This window comes from Eurytemora carolleeae, unplaced genomic scaffold (assembly GCF_000591075.1).
Source record: "Eurytemora carolleeae unplaced genomic scaffold, Eaff_2.0 scaffold83, whole genome shotgun sequence".
NCBI lineage: Eukaryota > Metazoa > Arthropoda > Copepoda > Calanoida > Temoridae > Eurytemora > Eurytemora carolleeae.
This window is the reverse complement of record NW_019396027.1, coordinates 464,333-486,922: the sequence shown is the minus strand read 5'-3', so window position 1 is coordinate 486,922 and position 22,590 is coordinate 464,333. Positions and strand designations below refer to the sequence as shown.

The 22,590-nt window shown below is 31.8% G+C and overlaps 3 protein-coding genes across 3 annotated transcripts; 2 read left to right on the top strand and 1 right to left on the bottom strand.

Moving 5' to 3' along the window:
* Positions 1–2,479: 2,479 nt before the first annotated feature.
* On the bottom strand, positions 2,480–4,417 carry LOC111716073 (uncharacterized). Its single transcript, XM_023491518.1, has 5 exons — positions 4,246–4,417; positions 3,683–3,778; positions 2,952–3,005; positions 2,803–2,862; positions 2,480–2,593 (listed from the first exon to the last, which is right to left on the bottom strand). Exons 1-5 carry the CDS (start codon positions 4,336–4,338, stop codon positions 2,495–2,497), a joined length of 402 nt encoding a protein of 133 aa, XP_023347286.1. The 5' UTR covers positions 4,339–4,417; the 3' UTR covers positions 2,480–2,494.
* A 3,277-nt stretch (positions 4,418–7,694) lies between these two features.
* On the top strand, positions 7,695–12,085 carry LOC111718294 (cysteine/serine-rich nuclear protein 3). The gene is made up of 3 exons (XM_023493846.1): positions 7,695–8,174; positions 9,795–10,199; positions 10,522–12,085. The coding sequence occupies exons 1-3, from the start codon at positions 8,034–8,036 to the stop codon at positions 11,896–11,898; spliced, it is 1,923 nt and encodes a 640-aa protein (XP_023349614.1). The 5' UTR covers positions 7,695–8,033; the 3' UTR covers positions 11,899–12,085.
* A 3,920-nt stretch (positions 12,086–16,005) lies between these two features.
* On the top strand, positions 16,006–22,336 carry LOC111716997 (uncharacterized). The gene is made up of 9 exons (XM_023492544.1): positions 16,006–16,053; positions 16,366–16,436; positions 16,721–16,826; positions 19,164–19,243; positions 19,716–19,760; positions 20,615–20,808; positions 21,336–21,394; positions 21,707–21,842; positions 21,897–22,336. Exons 1-9 carry the CDS (start codon positions 16,009–16,011, stop codon positions 21,962–21,964), a joined length of 804 nt encoding a protein of 267 aa, XP_023348312.1. The 5' UTR covers positions 16,006–16,008; the 3' UTR covers positions 21,965–22,336.
* Positions 22,337–22,590: the final 254 nt, after the last annotated feature.

Here is a 22,590-nt window from a genome sequence, read left to right as displayed (position 1 = left end):
ATATTTTACAGAGCTTGAGCCCCAAACTTTATTTTACAGGGTTACCCTTAAAGGTAGAGACTTCAGAGACGATTGCACGGGAACTGCATGGTTAATTTTCATACCTAGCTCTCCTAAGGTTCTCCTCAGTGTTTATGTATTGCTTTTTTTCGCTAATTAATTTACACATGATAAATACCTTTTAAAAAACTACTTTAAAGACTAAACCCAAAGTTTCTCTGGTTGTCATTAAATTTGAATAGTTTTTGGTTAACCTTAAAGCTTTGACTTCCAAATTTTCAGAAATACTATCTTTTCTCTTTTGTTTGCCAAATAAATAAATATTAAATACTTCTTAAAAGACTAACAAAAGGAGCTTCTGCTTAAGATGTAAAAACTGTAGAAATATGCATGTTTTATACCATTTTCTCTTCTTGATAAATATTTTTACATTATATTTTAGGCAACTTACTTCTGGATATACTACAGCCAATCCCAGATATATGAACCACATAGCAAGAGTTTTTATATAATTTCGTATTCTCAACATATTTAGGATCAAATGCCGCGGAAAAAAGAGTTTATAATATATCCATTCAGGGAAAGTAGTTCCAATACTAAAACTTGGCCCATTTCTAACAGTGAGTGTTGGAAATGGGCCAAATCTGCAAAGTTATCATTTTCAAGCGTATATTTCTTTAAATCCAACCCGAGCAAAACTACACCATACATTTATTGAAAATGGCCAAAACTATTTATTAAAACAAGAAATGTCAACGTTAAACTAAAAATAAGGCGTGAGAATTAGTTTTTGATGATTCTTGTTTTAATTTTTGAACATATCCCTATTTTGAAATAATGACCGGATTTCAGCTCATGTCACGTTTTAGAAACATATTCTGGTTTTGAGACAATTACTTGAATTCATATCAATGACAATTTTCAAGTATTTACGCACTTACGTCACAAAACAAGATTTTTGATAAGGTAAAATATAAACAAAATATAAAATTAAAACGTATTGTTCTTTTATCATTAAAGAAACATTACAGCATTGAGAAATCAAAATATTAATATCATTTTATTCTTACAATGTAGATTTAACTATAGAAATGCAGTAAATGAAATCAGCTTTATTCTCTCATATAACAAATAAAATGTGGAAACTTAAATTATAGATATAATTCAGCAAGCAGTTAATTTATCTTCATCGATCATTTTTATTTTTTGTGATTTATTTTGTAAATCAATGATTCAAATTCAGGATATGTTCGAAAATGGAAAACCTGACATTGTCTTGAAAACGGTCAAGGGTAAAAAAAGAACTCCTTTTATAATTTCGATTTCAGAAAATACTTTGGAAATAATTGTACGTCCTTGTCATGCTTAATAAAATGTTGAATTTAATTATAATATTCCATGTATTCCCTGTATTCCATGTATATTCTGTATTCCCTGCGTTCCCTGTTTTCCCTGCATTCCTTATTCTGTATTTCCTGTATTCTCTGTATTCCCGTAATTCCCTGTATTCCATGTATTCCCTGTATATTCTGTATTTCCTGTATTTCCTGTATTCTCTGTATTCTCTGTTTTTCATGTATTCCCTGTATTCCATGTATTCTCTGTATATTCTGAATATTCTGTACTTCCTGTATTCTCTGTATTCTCTGTTTTCCATGTATTCCCTGTATTCCATTTATTATATTTTATGGGAGTAAACATTAAACGAGGAGATTAAAAGAAATAACATAAATTAAATGAGACTACAAAAGATTTCAATCGATTAGAAAAAAAATATTGTAGATGAAAAAAATTCTCATACTGTAGAGAATATGAAATCCCTGAAAGAGGATTATGAAATCCGCAAATCAGTTGTGTCGGACCCTGGAACCGGAGAAGACCTTCTCAACTTCCTCTCCTTTTATACACTATTTATTTAACATGTATTTACAACTAGAAGCAATAAATGTACTTCTAAAGTGGTGACCCCAGACAACAAAAGAACCATGGCCGAAAACACAGCCTCCTGGTCAGAAACAGCTCAAGAATTGGACGAGGATGACAATCTCAAGCTTAAACTTCTTATCTACAAGTTTACTATTCCTTCGTCCTACAATCAGCTATTCCTGGAGCTAATAAGCTAAACCTCAGCTACTCCGTGAGCTAATAAGCTAAACCTCAGCTACTCCTGGAGCTAATAAGCTAAATTTTAAAGGCCCTAAATATACCATTTAAAAAAGTAGTTTTGCCCGGAAGAGTCAAATGTGGTGGTACGGAAGGGGAAATAGTGGTGGCTCATGGCCGCCTGCCTTCCCCCGCTCGCACATCAATCGTTAGGGGGTGCACAAAAAAATAATTCGGCACACTGACGCGCGCCAAACTGCACCCCCCTAGGCTTAACCTCCACTACGCCCCTGCTTCAGTACACGCTTTTGGTTCGGTATTAATTACACACACTCTCTTGGTACAGACACACATACATGACGTTTCCCCCCCCCCCTCATTTTCATATTAATCAATACCTTTCAATAGTCAAAGCTGATACAAGAAGGAACAAAATTCCAAGAACGCTTCGACTGATCAGCGGTGAGTATCTATCCAACCAGTCAAGAACCTAAATTTAAACAAATATAAATGGTAAATAATAAAGACAATATAGTTTTTTAGAGAGAGAGAGAATTACGAAATTTCGTTAGAATGTTAAGTTAATTAGGGCAAGTTATTGGGGTCTTACAATCATTGCGAGGCGAATCTTACCAAGAAAACTAAACTTTTTTCTTTAATATAAATTAATTCAAAGAAAAGATAAAACGAGAGAATTACCTTTGACGGTTCAACTGCAGCTCTGAGTATTTCTTTTGTATCAATATACCCTACTGTCAACTAAAAAATAACAGAATTTAATTTAATGAATATAATGAATATAATGAATATAATGAATATATGAATAACTTATAAGTAAAAATATTCACCTGAAAACAAAAATGCAGGATGGAATATAGTAGAAACAAGCGGAAATACGCTACCTGAAAGAAAAATAATAATTATTGTCAATTTCTAAGTTAATATCAACGAGGTTATAGTGTTTAGAGTGATGATGTACGCTAATCCTTTACTAATTGTATAGGCCATCAACTATACCGAGAGAGTACTGCATGTTTGTTTATTATAAGTTGATTCTGGCCTAACCATATAGTATATCAATATAACAGTTGTAAGTGTACAGTAGAGCAAACTGAGCACACAGGTAGAGAACTATATCATCCCCCTGGTTTATATACCAGTTTATTTTTAATTTTTATGTCTTTATCGAACTATTTAATTTTTGTTTGTTTTGAATTAATTTTGCTGTCTTCATCGTAAAATCAAATCTGCGATTTAAAAAAACTACCTAATTTTGAGAATCGTAAAATGAGTATTTGAATCTATGTATATATGAATTTGACTCGTCATACAGTCTGTTTGTTAGTATCCAATAAACGTTATAACGTCTAAACTGATAGGGCCCAATTTTTGTTTGGCAACTCGCATCGCATGACCACAAGGAAGTTGACAAATTTTTCCCGGCAAAAATGTTCATAATTTTTGAAAATGCATCAATTTAAACAAAAAAATCCGCGTCTTTTAAAGCAGGTTAAAAGCTGAGATTTTTAATTAGATATAAAAGGTTGCATGAAGAACGGCATAGTGTGTTATAGCTTACCCTTGCTTTTCCAGTGATACAAATGTTGAGTATGACGGCGAGATTGAAAATAAACGAGGCTACAAGGAAGAAAATGCTAGATACTAAACAGATAGCCTAAAAATAATAAATTACTAGAAAGTTTTTTGAAAATAAAAATAGTCAGGTTTTAAAATCATTCTCTGCTTGAATTAAAAAAAAATATAATAATAATATGATAAGTAAAATAAAACTCTTCGCTCATATATATATAATATATTTATATGTTATATGCCAAATTGGCTGACATTTTTAAAAGAACCCATGGGTACCATGGGGGGAACATAGGCTATAAAAAATTCGAAATCATTTTTTCATAAAAATTCAAATTTTAAAAAAAATGTCTTTAAAATTCACGGTCAGTGCCGGGCACTAGTATGACAATTGTAAAATGTCTGCAAACATAGAAGTGATCGTTTGAATGAAAAGATTTAGGATAAAAGTAGCCTAGCTAATTGCCAATGATAAGTGAAAAAACTAGCATGTACTTCTAATGGAGAAAAATTATTTGTCATAACAGTGATTGGGAATAAAAGTCTACATTCCTTGATGGTTTGATGCAAGTCCACCTCAGGTTCTTTAAGAGGTTCCAAGCTGAAACCTATTAACTTAAACAGATCTGTTTCATTCCCAGCCATTCCGTTTATCTTTTTTACAGCTTTTAGATATCAAAAGTTAACATTTTCATTTTTTCCTGAAGAACCATGAATGAATTAATGAGAATGGGGTTATGGTTTTCAAGCTTTATCAAATACTTAAACAGCTAACAGCTAATTTTGTACTATTTATCCTATAACACGTGAATGTAAAACTACTGAATTAATGAAGTAAAGATAGACTTTTGGTCTCCTAGTTATTCTCTTGATATTTTAAAGTTTACATGATTTTAAAATTATAGCCAATTTGAAGGTGCAAAAAAGAAAACCCCAGCTTTATAATTTGTGTTTGAAAAAATGGAGATAGTATAAAATGGAGAAAAATAATACCCATGCACTAGGTAGCGTGACATTTCTATTTCTGGTTTTTCACTTTATCTTTTAACAGTGTTACCACTCCTTGCCAGTAAATAGAATCATAAACTTGAAACTTGTTATCGATATAAATGTGATAAGGCACTACAGGATGCTATAGAAGCTGTAAACAGGGAGTTTTAAGTGATTATTGTTAAACAAAAAAAGAGGTCTTCTTTAAAATCAATTAGAGATTTTACAGAACATACCATCTTAAGACAATTCAAATAAATTAAATCAAATCAAAACATATGATATATTTAGGTCGTACATATAAATATCATTCATGGATAAAACATTTTCTTTAACATAAAAATAATTGAATAAATAAAATAATTGAAAAAAAAACAGTATTTAAGATGTTACCACCATTATTTTCTAACAAAAGCAAAGCAAATTTTCTGTAAAAAATATAAAATTTAAAAAATTAACTAGGATAGAGTAATAAAAACAAAATTTTAAAATAAAAAAAAAATACAATGCATATCATAACGGTTCACCCTTCTATGTTATTATTCGCTGTTCTAAACAAAACATATAATTTCGCCTCAACAAATATAACGGAATTTTTAAAACTTGTCAACATTCATGAACAATGAATGACATAAGTGATCAATGTTTTCAGGCCCATAGCAAGGATTTTTCCGAAGAGGGGTGCATAGAACATTTTCATAATTTTGGTGTAAAAACGAGCAGGCGCGGATCCAGGGGGTGGGGTCCAGAGTATCTGTTGTAAAAAATTTAGAATAAAATTCTTTTCTATCTTCAGAATAAGTTTTTTTGACTTTACATTGAAGAACATTTTAGTTTTTAGTTTTAAAAAAACGTTACCATCGTTATAGTATTTCAGTATTTGACATAACAATTTTTTTTAATAACCTAATTACCAATTGCTATCCTATCCTTCTATAATATATCTATATTTTTCTTGTCTGATGGCTGAGTGAAAAATTTTTAAGTAAAGTTCTTAAGTAATAATTTTACATATTTTATGAGTAATTTTCTATTTTGATCGCTTAAAATACTCACTTTTAATGCTAATTCCTTAAAAAATGCGGAGAGGCTCCGCCCCCTGCACCCCCTCCTGGCTAACAAGTTTTGCACGGTGCTCTTCCCACTGAATTACAGTTTTATTGTTTGACCCCCCCCCCCTTTAAAGAGCTGTTATTTGTAATCAGAATGATTTTAAATATGAATGTGTTAAATTATGATTATGAAATTAATCTATAATAAAAATGTCTGACTTCAACTGCGTAGATATTATAACACATATGATTCCGGCTACACATAACACACTACACAGTGCACAGTATACACATTACACACTACACAGATCTTACTGAGAGTAGACTAGAGTGAGACCCTTAAACAAAAACTAAAGGGGTAAATAGCTATCGTATTTTTATTGATCTCAAAACTTAAGAATACAAATACTCACGCTTTTTTCTATATTTTTTTTTCTTCTGGAAATATCATAAGTGATTTGTGTACGCACCCCTGAAACTCAAGAAACTACCTGCCTTTTAGACCGACCGGACCCCTCCCCAATACGCCCACTCAAACATCTTGTTCAATGTTCACACCTGTTCAGTTCAGATACTTATACAACCCCCTGCACGATGTATACAAAATAATGGGGTTTAGTTGGGTTTGATTTAAATTTTCCACTCATCTCTAGCATTAACCAAAGAGCATTCATTAACAAACTCTATTAAAAAAAAGACTTCCTATTCTACCCGGGGCATGACCCGGGGGCGGATTAGAGGGGGCCTGGGCCCATCGGGCCACATCCATAGTTCCGCCCCCCCCCCCCACTTGAGGAAAAAAATGAAATGAAATAAAAGCATCAAGGGATGGAAAACCCAACAAAAATAGAATTGAATAAATGACCTGAAATACCCGTTAAAATTGTTTTCTCATCTTACTAATACAAAGTGAATAAATCACTTTGATACTTATATGCAAGTAAAATTACAATCATTACAAATAGAAAGTGGGAGAATTGGAGTTTACAGATAGAAAATACGAGAACTGAAGTTGACAGATAAAATAGAATAGAACGTGGTTTTACAGATAGAAAGTAGGAGAACGGCAAGTTTACATATAGAAAGTGTAAGAACTAGAGTTTACAGAGAGAAAGTAGGAGAACTAAAGTTTACAGATAGAAAGTGTAAGAACTAGAGTTTACAGATAGAAAGTAGGAGAATTGGAGTTTACAGATAGAACGTAGGATAACTAAGGTTTACAGTTAGAAAGTAGGAGAATTAGAGTTTACAGCTAGAAAGTAGGACTAGGAGAACTGGACTTTACTGATAGAAAGAAGGATAGAACTAGATTCTACAGATAGAAAGTACGAGAACTGGGTTTTACATATAGAGAGTGTGAGAACTAGAGTTTACAGAAGCTGAGATCTGGAGTTTACAGATAGAAAGTAGGAGAACTGGAGTTTGCAGGTAGAAAGCGGGAGAAATGGAGTTTGTAAACTTATTTTTTTTGAACAAATAAGAAATAGGAATTGACTACTTTTTGTTAAATTTTTAGGGGGGCCTGAAATTTTTTTAGCAAAATTTTCGCATTTCCCCCCCAAAATTTTCGCATTTGTTTTTTTTCGAAATTTTCGCACTTCATGTTTCGCGAAAATTTTCGTTTTTTGCTAGAGAACGAAATGCAAAAAATGCGAAATCTTCAGTGAAAATATTTTTTTTTTCACAAAAAATGCGAAAATTTCACGAAACGATTTACCCTTTTCGCTGGAAACCCAGGGATGTACGAGAGCATTTGTGTAGGGGGGCACATTTTTTGTGCCCCCCCTTAAAAACCCCTTTTTGGAAAAAATTGATACCTTTTTTAACTATGTAAACTAGTCGATCAAATACACCCTTCCATATTACAAGTGTTTTTATTCATATAATTTTCTTAAGTGAACTTATCAGACAATCCCTCTTAAAACTAAGCTGTGAGAAAGAAAGTATTACTGTAAATAACGTTATTCAGTTTTTTAAATTTGTTTCCTAACCCCAGAAATGATGCCAAAATCACGCAAAAAGATCTTTGGAAAATTGAACTTTTTTTAAGTGCTAACAATGCATGATGGTTTTTAAACGTTTATGGGTTCGATTAAACCGAACTATTTACTGAAAATATAATACCATAAATACGATTGCAGCTCCTTTTTCAAACAAATAATATTTAACAAGAATTTGTAAAATATTGTAAAATTGATGGAGTGAATATTGAAAACGGGAGTTAACTTGGAGGCTGGAAGTCTAGGCATTGATCTAAGTCGAGGCCGGGTGTAGAGGCTGGGAGGTTGCCAGTGTAGGATGGCCGGGTATAAAAGAAGGGTGGATTCTAGCCCTCTCGGCCTGGGAGAACCAAGCAAAAAGAAACGAAAAGTTATATTTCAAGATGTCTCTGTTTATTTTTTTAATAGGAGACAAGGTTTCACTTGCGTTCCATCTCAGGTGTGTACAATTCGTATAAATTAGTATTGACTAGTTTTAGGGAACCTTGCAGTTATAATTTATAACCATCATTTATGTATTCAGTGGTAATCTCTGGCTGTCTGTTTGTATGTCCGATCGTAACTCATGAATCCCATGGCCGGTTTGCCTAAATTTAACTCGATAGAACCACGAGAATGTTTTTAGCTTGGTTTAAAATCCTTTGTTTGTGAACGTTTAATTTATATGCAAAGTTTAAGCTATATCATTTTGATTCTTCCAGGGGGTCTTGTTTCCCACATTTGAAATCAATATTTGAAATATCAAAGGTTTTTACAATCAGGTTGCAAATATAGGGATTAGAAAGTTTGAGTGTTTACAAATTTTGATATTTTGACTCTCTTTTTATCAATAAAAAGGTTTTTGATAAAAAGTTTTATTAAGACCCCCTATAGAAAATTTGAATATGAAAACAAAATACAGACACTTTTTTGTGTTTTACTGATATACAAAATTGGTAAAAATAGCTAACGCTTTTAAATAAAAAAGTGTTGTGATTGAATGCATGGCAACATTTTTGCCCCCTCTCAGTTCCTTAAGGGTGAGTGGCAATTTGGCAAAAAATCTTTTGCACTTCTAGACCCTGCCACGTTATTGAAATTTAGTCTTGATTCCCTCTACTTACATTCTTAGCTTGGGTGTCTGTCTGTTTGTTTGTTTGTATCCAATAAACGTCAAAACGGCTGAACAGATCGAGCTCAAATTTTGTGTGGGACCTCGCCTGACTCCATGGAAGTTTTATGAGTGATTAAAATTAAAAATTGCGCGAAAATGTATTATGAAATCCGGGAACTTAAAAAAAAATTTTATACTGTACAAATAGAAGATGCTCGCAGATAAAACCACAATTAAAAGTTGAAATAGAAAGCCTATTTTTCGAAATGTTTATAAGTACATATACGCGTTTGTTGAAGAAACATTTTAAACGAGTCAGCCTCATAATATTAGTTTCTTAATATTAACCTTTACAATAGTTTAACATCAGGTAAGGAATAGATGGTAGATACAACTGACGCGGTTCGCCCTACCATATACATGCTTTGCAGATGGTACTTCATTTGAATAAGAAATATTTGTCTTATGTACAATTAGCGGTTCGCCCTACCATTTGATTATACATGCTTTGCAGATGGTACTTTATTTGAATAAGAAATATTTGTCTTATGTACAATTAACGGTTCGCCCTACCATTTGATTATACATGCTTTGCAGATGGTACTTTATTTGAATACAATTACGCGTATACAATAACCTATTCTGAATATTTCTTATAAAATGGAGTACCCGTCTGCAAAGCATGCATAATCATATGATAGGGCGAATCGCGTCAGTTGTATCTCCATTCTATTCCTTACTCCCTGTTTAACATACATAAAACAAATTTTTAAATAAACTGTATACCTCCTAAATTTCAAAGTGCTTCCAGACACAACTTTAGGCCTGTCATAGCCCAGATTGTCGAAACTAACTTAAAACAGGAGGCATACGTAATGTAATTGTACTAGAAAAACTCGAATTAAATGCATTATTTTCTATGGCAGTCCTTTGTTGTAGCAAACCTAAACTTATATTTTATTTTAGGGTGGTAATACACTCGGAATGGAGAATGATCATTTTTTTGTGGAAGTATCAAGCTTAGATGAACATTTGTCTCAGAAAAGAAGTTTAGAACCCGACTCCAGAGGAGAAAGTGTAGAGGATGGAGATGTGAATGTTCTGCTTCCTGTAGACAGTAAGGAACGAAGATTGGTGTTACGTGAAGCCGGCGTTGAAGAAATAGATCCTGGAGAGAAAGAAGAGTGCAAACAACTACGGTTGTCAAGACAAATATGTGGATGTTCTTGCGTTGGGTCGTGTGTACCAGACACGTGTGAGTGTGCCCGAGGTGGTATCATGTGCCAGGTTGATCGTCCAGGATTTCCCTGTGCATGTGCGCAAGACTTGTGTACAAATCCTGCGGGAAGACTTGAGTTCAATCCTGTTAAGGTATTTTATATTACAATTATTTTAATTTTTCTACTTACCTTTACAATATATATTTAACATGTAAATTTGAGTAGTCTTATTTCAAACTGCATGTTTTTTAATAATGGACTTTTACTTTTCTAATTTTGCTTATAAGCAACTTACAATTTTGAATATAATATATATGATATATTAATACGTAATACTAAACTAATGATGTGAAGACTACAAAATAGTAAAAAAAAATTCTATGAATTATCATTATCACTGAATGGACAAATCGTTATGCTGTATAAATTAGTTTTTTTAATAATATATAAAAAATACTATCAATACGTTTTAGGTTCGAACCCACTTTGTCAAGACAATTATGAGAACTCGACTTGAAGAGGCTCAGTATCTGCAGCATCCTGGTTACTTTAACAGAAACATCGGGTATCTGGCTCAGCTATATGGGACTGAAAATTCAACACTGGGATGGGATCAGGTCTGGTGGTCAGAAAAAAATGAATCTAAACCAGATGATGAGGAGGCAATAACAGAATCTTCTGAGGATGATTCAGGAAATTCAGATATTGAAATTTCGAACACTGAGGTTGCAACCTCAAAAGTTCTGAAAACCCTGATAAAAGATGTTTGCAGCGTGTCCAACAAACCAGAACAGAGCGGGGGAAAAGTACACAATTCTATTACTGTAGAATCAGAAGGAAATGATTTTGTTTCTGGTGAGGAAATTGTAGACCTACTGTCTCAGGAAGTTCATCAAGAAAATATAAGTTCAGAATTGGATAAGTCAGAACTTCTAGATTCTCAGTTACCTAACTGCAGTTCTCAAGTGAAGCTAGATGCGCATTTATCTAATAAAGCAAGAAAGTTTAAAATTGTAAAAGAGGAAAATGTTAAACTAGTTGACTATGCTAGCGCTTTTATAAATCTTAGGGAGCTAGAATATTCAAATGAAAACACAAAATATACAACTAAATTGAAATATTTCGAAAAAGATGATATTGCGTTTATACCCCAGAACAATTATGAAAACTTAAAAAAAAATTCTGAACAAAACAAAGAAAGTAAGTCAGAAGATCAGAAGTACATATTTGATCCACCAGATTTATTTGGGCAGTATTCTTCAACAGTTTTGGATTCTCAGGTTGCACATAATAAAGAACCCAGAACACATGAAGATTCCGGGACTGAGATGCCTGCAAAAAGTTTACTGAAGAATGAATTCTTATTTTTTCACCATTCAGAAAAACCAAAAACATTTGACCAGCATTTAAGAGAAACAGAACAATTTGAAAAGGTCTCAGGAGAAACAGAGAGGTTCAAACAGTATTTTAAAGAATGTCATGGATTTAGGCTGGGCTCAAAAGGTTTGGGGAAAGATTCAGTTGAGCCCAAAAAAATCAATTCAGATTCAGGAGCAACCGAAGGAGGTTTGAAAAGAACAATAGATTTTGTAAAAGATTTACAAGAACCTGAAAATTTTGAGATTAATTCAGAAGAATCAAAAAAAATGAAAAAAGATTTAGGAGAATCTGAAGGAACTGAGCCCATTTACAGAGCATCCATATTCGAGAATAATTCAGAGAACCTTGGCGAATTCGAACATGACTCTCGATCTCCCTCATCTTGTGAGAATAGCGAGGATCAGTATCTTGAAGAGAAAAATTCGGATCTTTCCGTAGTAATTGTGCCATCATTAATTGGAGAGGCATAACGAAAGTTTTTTATAAGATGAAATTCCTCCGAGGATTGAAAATTTTACGTTGTCATGTTTGAATTCAAAGATTTAGATATTTATGTAAATGCTATATGTATGAATTGTGTCTTTTGTACAGAAGTTCATTGTACAATCATCCATTTGATTTAGGGATTTATTTGTTACAAAAATATAATTTACTTGTACTTTTTGCTGCTTTTTTTATTGTCAAAGGAATTTTTGTCACAAACTCAAATCTTCTAATGCTTATATTTTGGCAACCTAATGGTGTAAACCTTTTATATTTCAAACATAGATCACTTGAACTAACACAATTCATAGTTTGAAATGTTTTAGGTCTACATTGGGTTCTGAAGATATAGGGATTAAAAAATCAGAGTTTATGCAGGCAAAGACTCAATTACTTTGATTAATACATTGAAATATGATAATTTTGGTTAAAAGGGATGGTTAATGTATTTGAAGCCTGTCTTGTGCTCAAAATGTCTACAAAGGAATTGAGTCTTTGTCACAATATCTTTGCCACCTGATGCCATAGACCTTAGATATTTCAAACTATGAATTTTACTAGATCAAATAATCTAAGTATGAAATATTAAAGGTTTATACCTTTAAGATAAAGAGATGAGAAAATTTGAGTTTGTGGAAAAGACTCAATACCTTTGGGCCAGAACGATCAGATAATTTCTGTGCAAATTGTCCCATTGTGAAATTTAAGTTAAGTTATCACATTGTTTTAGAAGTCTAAAATTTGGACCTATACAATTCTGGAGGAGGTCTACATTTTTTCCCTGAAGCTTTATATCTGATTTAAAGATGGTCAAAATATACACAATTTTATGTAGTTAATGACAATGGCTGTGTATACACATTTTTGTTTAAAAAGTAAAATTTTATATTTGTCGAGACCAAAAATTTAAAAGTTTTTGAAATTCCAAATTCCCCTTTTGCTCCTATTTTTAGAAGTAAATTGAAGATCCAATGTACAAAGCCCCATCTTTAACTGAAAAAGTTGGCGAAGATTTCTCGGTATTATGGCTGATTTCTATTTTCTTTCAGTAATATTTTACTTTTAAAACAAATTGTTTTGATGTACATTCATGGTCATTGGCTGTATAAACTTAAGAGCAACTGTTAGAATAATCTATTTTGACCCTTTGTGTTAAAAAACATTGGATAAAAATGTAACATACAAGACTATAATCAAAATTTACAAACCAAGGCCCAAAGTAATTGAGTCTTTGCCACAAACTCTGCTTTTTAAAACACGATATCTTTGGATTCCATGATGTAGACCTTAGATATTTCAAGCTATGAATTCTGTTAGATCAAATAATGTAGTTTGAAATATCAAAGATTTGCGACATTGGGTTCCAAAGATATAGGGATTTTAAATTCAGAGTTTGTGGCAAATACTCAATTCCTTTGAGGCTTATAAATGAATCACAAAAGGCTAGACAAAAGTTCTAAGACAAAATAGATTAGAATACTATGACTGCCCGACGTAGCATTTGAAATTTAAAAAAAATTTAGATGTTATCCCCAGGGTACACATGGGCTTGGCCCTAACCAGCAGCTTACATAAATATATATATATATATATATATATATATATATATATATATATATATATAAGTTCTCAGCTATTGATACCACTTTTATCACATTAAATTTTTTAAATCTTGCAAGTTTTCCAACCAACACAAAGTCTTTTCTGAAAAGCTTTTACAGGATATAAAATTAAGCAATCTGCTATTATGGATGTTAACGTTTTAATTTTTTTTGAAAACAATCGTTTTTTTTGTTTTCCTTTAGTTTTTTGTTTCGTTTTCCGATGTTTTAAAAAATATCGTTTTTTAAAAAGTTTTTAAAACGATTGTTTTTAAAATGATCGGAAAACGAAACAAAAAACGATAGGAAAACGAAAAAAAACTATCGTTTAACGATCGTTTTCAAAAACGATTAACAACCCTATCTGCAATCAATCAAAACGTCTGTTCTTACTTGTAATGTATCGTGTAAAAAGCAGTATGATGAATGACGAGGTTTTAGTGTCAGCCTTTGAATTTGATCATTGTATTCTGTTTGTATTCTGTAAAAATCACCATTAAAATGTTGGGAAAAAGTGGATGCAAAAAATGTGATCTTGAGGGTGGCTATGGAAATTGAAATTTGAGACTACTAGTACCATCAAATAAAACTTAGATTCATTTTAAGTACCGGTAGACTTTCAGGCTGCTAGGGCAAGTTGTGATAGTATAATAGCACATAGACTATATACGGCATAACAGCACAGTATACACCAAAAATCAAAGTGCGTAAATTCATATAAATGTATTTTCAATTTATGAGATATTTGTAATTTTACAGTTTAAAAATTATTTTATTATTCCAGTCGCAAATATTCTTCAAACAGAAGAAGAAGAAAATTAATCTGGTTGTCATTTTAGGACGACATTCCAATTAATTTCTATTCTATCTATTTTTCTTTAGATTTAAACAATTTCTACAAAGACAAAAATAAAAAGAGATTTTAATTGAATGGTTATTTACATCTCAGATCTACATAATTAAGACATTTTGAAGGAATGAACAAAAAAAGTTGTACTTAAAAGCTTTTACTTTAAACTTTAAATTCATAACCTTTGGCCCGTCAAATAGAAACTCATATAGGCAGTAGGCAGTAGGCACGCATAATAAAATTATTTTGGAAATCCTACTTTATCTATCCTTCAAATAAAGCTAGCTCAAAATCTTTTATTATTTTTTAGGTCGATGAGCATTTTAAGCTCGAGATAAACATTTAAGAAAAAGAAAAACTCAGCTTAAACTTAATATCTCTGAAATGAAAAAAAAGCAATGAAGGTTCGAGCTTCAGTTAAAATTTCTAGAATGCCGTGCATTAAAAATTGGAGAACAGTTGCAATGCAAAAGATTGCACAACGGAGCGGCAGCTGTTTTAATGAATTCTAAAAGATGGGAAACCACCCCCTAGCCCCACCTTTTATACTTCATACTTCCTTGCTCACAAATGAACTATATTACTCAAATTGTTAAAATCTCTAACCCTATGCAACCTAGGTGGAAACTTTTTAGGAAATGTTTGTTGGAAGTTAGGAAAGACTGGAGGGAAGGTGAAACTTGTCTTGAAATATAAAATTAATTAAAAAACTGAAAAATTTAAATCTTACATTAAAGTCTCATATCCAAACCCCCCCCCCCCCCAAAAAAAAAAAAAAAAAGAGAAGAAAAACATCTATGATATTGGGTTTCTTGATGAGATTACGTAAAAAGTAAATCAAAAGAATCCATTGCTTCAGTCTTCAAAGCTAGAATACATCAAATCAAGACTCGACTCTTCTCAGTCAGACAATCAATAACGGTCACGTGACTGGGAAGAGATCACGTGACTCAGGAAGAGCCACTTTTGCAGAAACCTCGCTATACCCCGCCCTATTCCCAGTCCTCTGAATACCGGCTTTTTCTAAGCACCACCAGAAAAATATTTTTAAGTATAAAACATCTCTGATAGCTAGTTTGGACCTTGAACCTCGAATCCGGTTTTTTTTTGAAAATGAAAATGAAAACCACCTGAGGATTAAGAGTTTCATTAGGGGTCCTTTATGCAGAATGTTAACTTGCGGAAATACCTGCAGCGATGAAATTTTAGTGACAAAATCTGTATTTGGTATATTCCTAGAGAACGATTTTTGGACCCCCCCTAAAAAGATACAGCTAAAGCATGAATTATATAAATATTATATAAATATTATATGGAAGAAAAATACATATTCTAACGCGAAAATATGTTTTATAACACGCGCATATAATTTCCAAGGCTTCTAAATGTTTAAACCATGGTTAATTCATAATTTTCTTGAAAATGTAAATTGTAATAAAATACCAACCACACTAGAAGCTACTTATATTACATCAGTTTAGAAGTAGTGTATCTGTGTTTTGTAGTTTCAATTTGCTTGCAAGAATTTTTCCTTTGTACATTTTTCAACACTTAAAATTTAGATGACAAATTGTTTCCTGTGTTGTAAGTGTTTGTTTTTAATTTACAGTTTAGACACGTTAAATTTTAACGTTTTCAGGTTCAGCATGAATGAATGGTGTGGTTGTCTCGGAAAGCTGTGTGGTAGTTCGGTATTGATATTTTTTTCTTCTCTTAATTTAAACATGACTTTGCTAACTTCACGCATGATATGATTTTGTGGTAGTGTTCGTCATTTTTACGAACAAGTGAAACGTGAATTGTAAGGTTTGCACTGCAGTTACCTTAAGTTACAGTGTTCCAGTTGTTAGACAAAAAAGTTATAAGTTAAGCATTATTTGATTACATCTTAGAAATATGCTCATTAAATTATGTTAATTTTAAGATTTATAGTATTGCACATTTTATAATTCTTTGGAACTTCCTTTTCATAATCTTTTACTGACTTAAAATTAATACAATAGGAAGATATGATAGTTTGCTATTTATGTCTGGACAAAGTTCATCACACTATTTGGACTACTGGAGAGCATAGGTACTGAAACCGATTTTACAAACATTTAAAAATTTAAATAATTATTCAGCTTTAAAAGAAAGGTTTAAACATTCCAATTCATATAACTCTCTGAATAAATTCAAGAGTTAAAAAAATTCAAATTCATGAGATATCAAAAGCACCATGTGGGGTAACACTATACAGCACATTTTCTACAGAAAAGCAGAACCCAAACTGTAAAAGAATTATCAGCTTTATGAAGAAAAATATTCAATAAGCATCTGAATTTAAAAGAAAGAATTTTACTTTTTTAATGTATTTAGGATCCAGTGTGCCAGTAGGAATACCTCCCAACTTAGCTCCTTTTCTGTTCATGCCACACTGACATGCTTACGATGTTCAGCTAAACTTAAATACTGGCCCGCCCAAGTAAGTATTGGCGGATCAAAAGAGTTTGCGGGTTGTATTTGGGTCCCCATGTGTTAATAAAGGACATTTGCCTTAAATGCCTTGCTTACTGAATGATATTTGTGCAAAATGTGAATATGTACACATTAAAATAGACTGTCAGGTAAACTTTTTGCACGGCAACCTGGATTAAAAAAAAGAGGTCTGAGGACGTGCTATTGGAATGTTTGAGGTCAGGATGATTTTTTTGGCAGGGTTGAGAAAACTACAATTAGCAAATCTCTTGGAAACTAAATGCAGTCCTCAAATTTGGAAACAGGTGGCTGAAAGGGTTTGGGAACACGATTTGGAGGTTTATGAGATCATTGGAGGTTTATGAGAACAAATATTGGATTTTAGTCATACCACTACCGAAAAATTCCACTTTTGGCCCAAAAACATGTTTAGAGTTGTCGTGGTTTTTGCAAAAGATTGCTTTAACAGACGTCCGAGGACTCAGAACAAGTCTCATTTTGAGCTATTCCATCCTCCAACCCCAAAATTGTTATTTGAAACCATTCTGTGAGTTATGTTCAATTATTTTTTTAGATCTAAATATTTATTTTGTAGCAGAGATTAAGATATTACAATTGTATTACAAGTTTACAACTTTCATAAATGGAAAAACTACATTATTTATTTTCTATATAAATGATTCATATGAAAGACACAGATTAGACTTTGAATGCCAGTGCAATATTTCGCAGCTGACTCCCTCGTCATCCATTGCTGAGAAACAACAGAACTTCCTGTAGTTATTAACCAAGTGATATTTAATTTGGTTGTCTACTTTTTCATATGCTCTTAGGGGGGACCGCACTTCCTTCAGAGGGGACCGCACTTCCTTCGGGGGGGACCGCACTTCCTTCAGCTCCAAAGTTACATGCTTAGAAAGGGTGTGTGGGGCATGCTCTTTTCTGACCTCATAGACATCCAAATAGTCCTTCATGAAAGTAAAATTGACTAGGAATAGTACTGTCCTTACATCCTGAGGAAAAATGTTTTCCTAATATTGAAGTGCATTTATAATAATAAAAGCCAGAGGTCACTTTCCTGTTTTTTTTATATGAAAATATTTTTTAAAGACACTTTTTTAGACTTTTACTTATCCGCCAACTCTTTTTATCCACCCTATATATTACCATTGTTTTATCCACCCTATATATTACCATTGTTTTATTTTATCCACCCTATATATTACCATTGTTTTATCCACCCTATATATTACCATTGTTTTACTGAATAATTCAAAGATACAATAAAGACCATAAAATTGTAGAATAGGCTACATTAAAGCAATCTTGTCACGTGTGCATAGTTTATAGTATAAGAAAGCCAATAGTTTTTACCAGTAGATAAAAAATAAATTTATTAGATGAAATAGGTCTTTTTCCAGTGAACATTTTCTTCATTCATATTCATTTAGAACCATAACTTGAGTCTAAGAATTAGATGCTATTGCGTTTGGACTACTGCCGTTTGAACTATTGACTTTTTGAACTATTGGTTGTTTGAACTATTGCACGTGGTACCACGTGTAGTAGTTCAAACAACCAATAGTTCAAACGCTCACATTATGTGCGCATTTGAACTATTTTTTTGTTCATTTGAACTATTAAATATAGTTCAAATGACCCAAAAAGTATAGTTCAAATAAGGAGAAAAATAGTTCAAATGAGCAAAAAAATAGTTCAAACGAGCAAAAAAATAGTTCAAATGAGCAAAAAACATAATTCAAATGAGCCAAAAAAAAATAGTTCATATGACTCATTTGAACTATTTTTTTTGCTCATTTAAACTATTTTTTTGCTCATTTGAACTATTTTTGTTGCTCATTTGAACTATTTTTTTGCTCATTTGAACTATTTTTTGCTCATTTGAACTATATAAGTCATTTTTGAAATATTTTTTGATCATTTAAACTATACTGTGATGATTGTTTGACAGCTATTATTTCTTCATGAAATATAAAAATTTTAAACTGCAAATTTGATAGTTCAAATAAGTAAATAATGTGTTGTTTGAACTACAAGAAATGACGCCATTATCAGTAGTTAGAATGAATAATAGTTCAAACAATCAATAGTTCAAATAAACAATGGTTCAAACGGCAGTAGTTCAAATGCGGATCCACCTAAGAATTATCATCCTATTCCTGTTATGTGTATATACTTGTTTCCTTTAATGAGCTCTTGCTCAATATCAATGTATCAGAATGTATATGCAGGCACAAACCTTGAAAAGTATTTAGAAATCTAAATCCTTTCCTTCTTTTAAATTGTTAAAGCATTGTTATTGATCATTGTCATAATTATTTAGGGTCCTGGATTTTCCTGTGACTCTGATTCTATACTTTGTCCAAATAAAAACAAGTTAATTCAGTCAACAGGAAAAAACAGGTTAAATATTTCCTTCCAAATATCTTTAGTAAATAATCCGCTCCGTCTTTTACCTGGACCTTGGAATATTCTAAACATAGTATTGTTTGTATTGATTATAGGAAGTATGACTCAACATTTCCCAAATCATGCAATACTGTATGAAGTATGTCTAGAGCATGAAGATTGAAATACTTTATAGGCATGCCAACTCCCACGCAAAAATCAAGCCATTGATGTTATCTCTCAGAACGATTTTTAAAACATTGATACAGTCAACATTTTGTCTTGTTTTCGGATACGCTGTACATTGATTATTGCATGATTTATGTGAGATCAGAATGAACAAAAGCCTGCTAAATATTGTTAAATTGTTGACAATTTTTTACTTTATTTGTTGTCTAAAACAATAAATGTCGCTGACTAAAGCAATAATATTTGACATTTGAAATGATTGTAAAAAGTGGCATTTTTAAGAGATTTGCATTTTTAGATTGAACTGTTTTCCCTGTGATTTTGACCTCTGTGAATACTGTAGGTGAGAAACAATATTTCAAATTAAAATATTAAAATATTTATATTTATCTGAATGGAAATACTGTACAGTGTATATTGTGTACTGTGTAACGTAGTTTTGGACACTGTATTAAGCTGTTCCCTTATCAGTTTTCTTTTTTCTTTTATATGATCCGAGCGTTACGTTTGAAACGAATCATTCCTGAAAGAAGTTGAGTCCTTGCCACAATCTCTGATTTTCTAATCCCTATATATTTGCAACCTAATATCATAAATCTTAGATATTTCAAACTATGAATTAGCGTAGATTAAATAATAGTAGTTTGAAATGTGAAAGGTTTACCCCATTAGGTTGCACAGATATAGGGTTAGAAAATTCGAGTTTGTAACAAAGAATCAATTCCTTTCGAGGATTTTTGATTATAAAGACGACATTTTCATATTTTCCAGGAATGTTTGAAAATCCAGCGCCAGCCGTAAGAAGTAGTCATTGAAATATTAATGAAAAAAAGTTTCATGAAATATCTACTACATATATATGAATGCATCGAATTGAATTCGACAATTGTAGGTTGTAATATATAAATGAGTAGTTTGAAATTTAACTTAATTATTTATGATCTGAGTGGAAAAATGCAACTCCGTGAATTTGTATGAATCTTCGGTATGCATCGTTTTTAACCATTTTCTCCTTAACACGTAACAGATAGACGTAAAATTAGTAGCGATGAATATCGAATTCAACTCGACGTCAACCTATACCCCCTTTTATTTTTCGCGAACACTCCCTTTAAGTGAAAATTTAAAAAACCCTTTTTTGTAAATTAATGTTTTCATTTGAGTTTTTGGTATTCAACTTATTAAATATAATTATAGTGAGCAATCAGAAGATGTTACAAATTCAGAAACCACCAAATCGAAAAAAAATCTGAAACACCAAATGCTGCAGAAGAATTGCTTATTGAAGGAAGATGAAAACCAAAACAACGTATCATCGGTAAACACAAAAGCTTCTCTTCTAAATGACGCCGACAACATTCCTCTTATTGATGTCCAATCTTCAACAGAAGGAAGATTATCAATTTCTAATTTTACAACGTTTTTTTCTAGCCGTTTCCAATGAAATCTCAGTTTAATGGTGAAAACCCGGAGTAACTAGAAAGGAATTGATTGTTTGCCACAAAATCAAATATTCGAATGCCATATATCTTTGTAACCTGATGGTGTAAACCTTTGACATTTCAAACTTAGATTATTTGACACTACAGAAGTTATAGTTTGAAATATCTAAGGTCATTGGGTATACGGATTAGAAAATCAGAGTTTGTGACAAAGACTCAATTCCTTTTGCGAATGAATACGGACTGTTTCTAAATAACGAGGTTATGGTTTTAATATTGCAATTTAGGTCCGATTTGAGTTTTTAAAAAATTTATCCAATTTTAGTTTTTAACAGCCAGCAAAATTTAAATTTTAACTTTTTAAATATTTAATTATTTTGGGCATTATTTAAGGAAACTAACATCAACAAGTTTTTTGCTTTTATGATCCTTTTACGAAAATCACAATTGAAATATCTGGGAAATTGTGTTGCTAGATATTCCTGACCAAGTATCTAGTGAATCTCGTAGACACAAATCTGCGTCGTTGCATCAGGTACAAGTTGGTTATGTCACTATGAATTAAAGTCCATGCGCAGCATTTTATCAAATAGTAAATAACTATTTCCAATCCCACTAAAAGGTTAGAAAAACATCTTATGGATGTTAAGCCTTTCTGTTGTTTAGCTAATAACACGTGATGTAAAATAAGCTGTGATGTAATTAATCTAAAAGTTTGGGTAATCTTAGAGGAATACCCCTTGGAATACCCCCTAGGAATACCCCATTTCTTAGTGGGAACGTTTTCTAAAAAAAAGGATATACTTACTGTCCTATCCTAATTTTTTTCTTGTCCTAAAATGTTTAGAGGTCAACAGCTTTTGATGCACGTAGTAAGAGTGTAGCGTCTTTAGGCTTTACCCTACTAGACCCTCAAACAGGAAAACTGGAAAAACAACGTTTGGGAGATTCCCCTGATATTTTCAACCTTAGAGCTCCACTAGGTAACATTTATAACAAATTAAAAAAAAAGATATTAATAACTGCTTTTTGTTTAGTATCGTGCGAGAACATTTTAACTCCAACAACTTCTAAAGAAGGAATAAATCAGATAACACCTAACTAACGACAACGCTTGGTACAGGAGGTCTCAAAAATACATGTCAATTTAAAAATATCATAAGGAAGACATTATTTTAAATAAGGAAATTCGCTCGTTTTAAATTTCTGAATTAATTCATAGGATTCAAATTTCATATTAAATACGATGGGCGAAAAAAATGTTCTCTCATAAAATAATACAAGGTAGTAATAAAATTAGATATTTTTAACTTTAATTTATAAATCAAGCTTGACTCCCAAAGTGCCCGCATTAGATATCGAGATCAAACGTTCAAGATTAACAATCCAAACTAAATTTCCGATCTCAGGTTCCAAAAATATAAGAAAATTAGGGCGTGATTATTTTTAGTTATTTTTAAAAACTTGAGTAGAAGATGTGTACACATCTGACTTCTGGTCGATTTTAAAACCTTAAAGTTGCTACCCTTAACATTTTCCCTTTTCTGTAAAATATCAAAACTTAAGATATATTTATTGGGACTTCTTGTTAGCAAATAAACAAAAAATTAGTACATATGTATATACATATTTATGTTTAAATTAAACAGACCAGAGATTTATCAAAGGAAATTTTGATAAACCGCTACAAATACTTTTATTTCAATTACTTTTATCATATCGTCGTATATT

Coding starts and splice junctions, on each gene's coding strand:
- LOC111716073 (XM_023491518.1), bottom strand. CDS start 4,338: ATGGCTGGGAATGAAACAGATCTGTTTAAGTTAATAGGTTTCAGCTTG. Junction 3,779..4,245: donor ACTTGCATCAAACCATCAAG/GAATGTAGACTT, acceptor TATTATTTTTAG/GCTATCTGTTTAGTATCTAG. Junction 2,594..2,802: donor CTGCAGTTGAACCGTCAAAG/GTAATTCTCTCG, acceptor GTTTAAATTTAG/GTTCTTGACTGGTTGGATAG.
- LOC111718294 (XM_023493846.1), top strand. CDS start 8,034: ATGGCCGGGTATAAAAGAAGGGTGGATTCTAGCCCTCTCGGCCTGGGA. Junction 8,175..9,794: donor TCACTTGCGTTCCATCTCAG/GTGTGTACAATT, acceptor ATTTTATTTTAG/GGTGGTAATACACTCGGAAT. Junction 10,200..10,521: donor TTGAGTTCAATCCTGTTAAG/GTATTTTATATT, acceptor AATACGTTTTAG/GTTCGAACCCACTTTGTCAA.
- LOC111716997 (XM_023492544.1), top strand. CDS start 16,009: ATGAATGAATGGTGTGGTTGTCTCGGAAAGCTGTGTGGTAGTTCG. Junction 16,437..16,720: donor TGGACTACTGGAGAGCATAG/GTACTGAAACCG, acceptor TAATGTATTTAG/GATCCAGTGTGCCAGTAGGA. Junction 19,761..20,614: donor GACCTCTGTGAATACTGTAG/GTGAGAAACAAT, acceptor ATATAATTATAG/TGAGCAATCAGAAGATGTTA.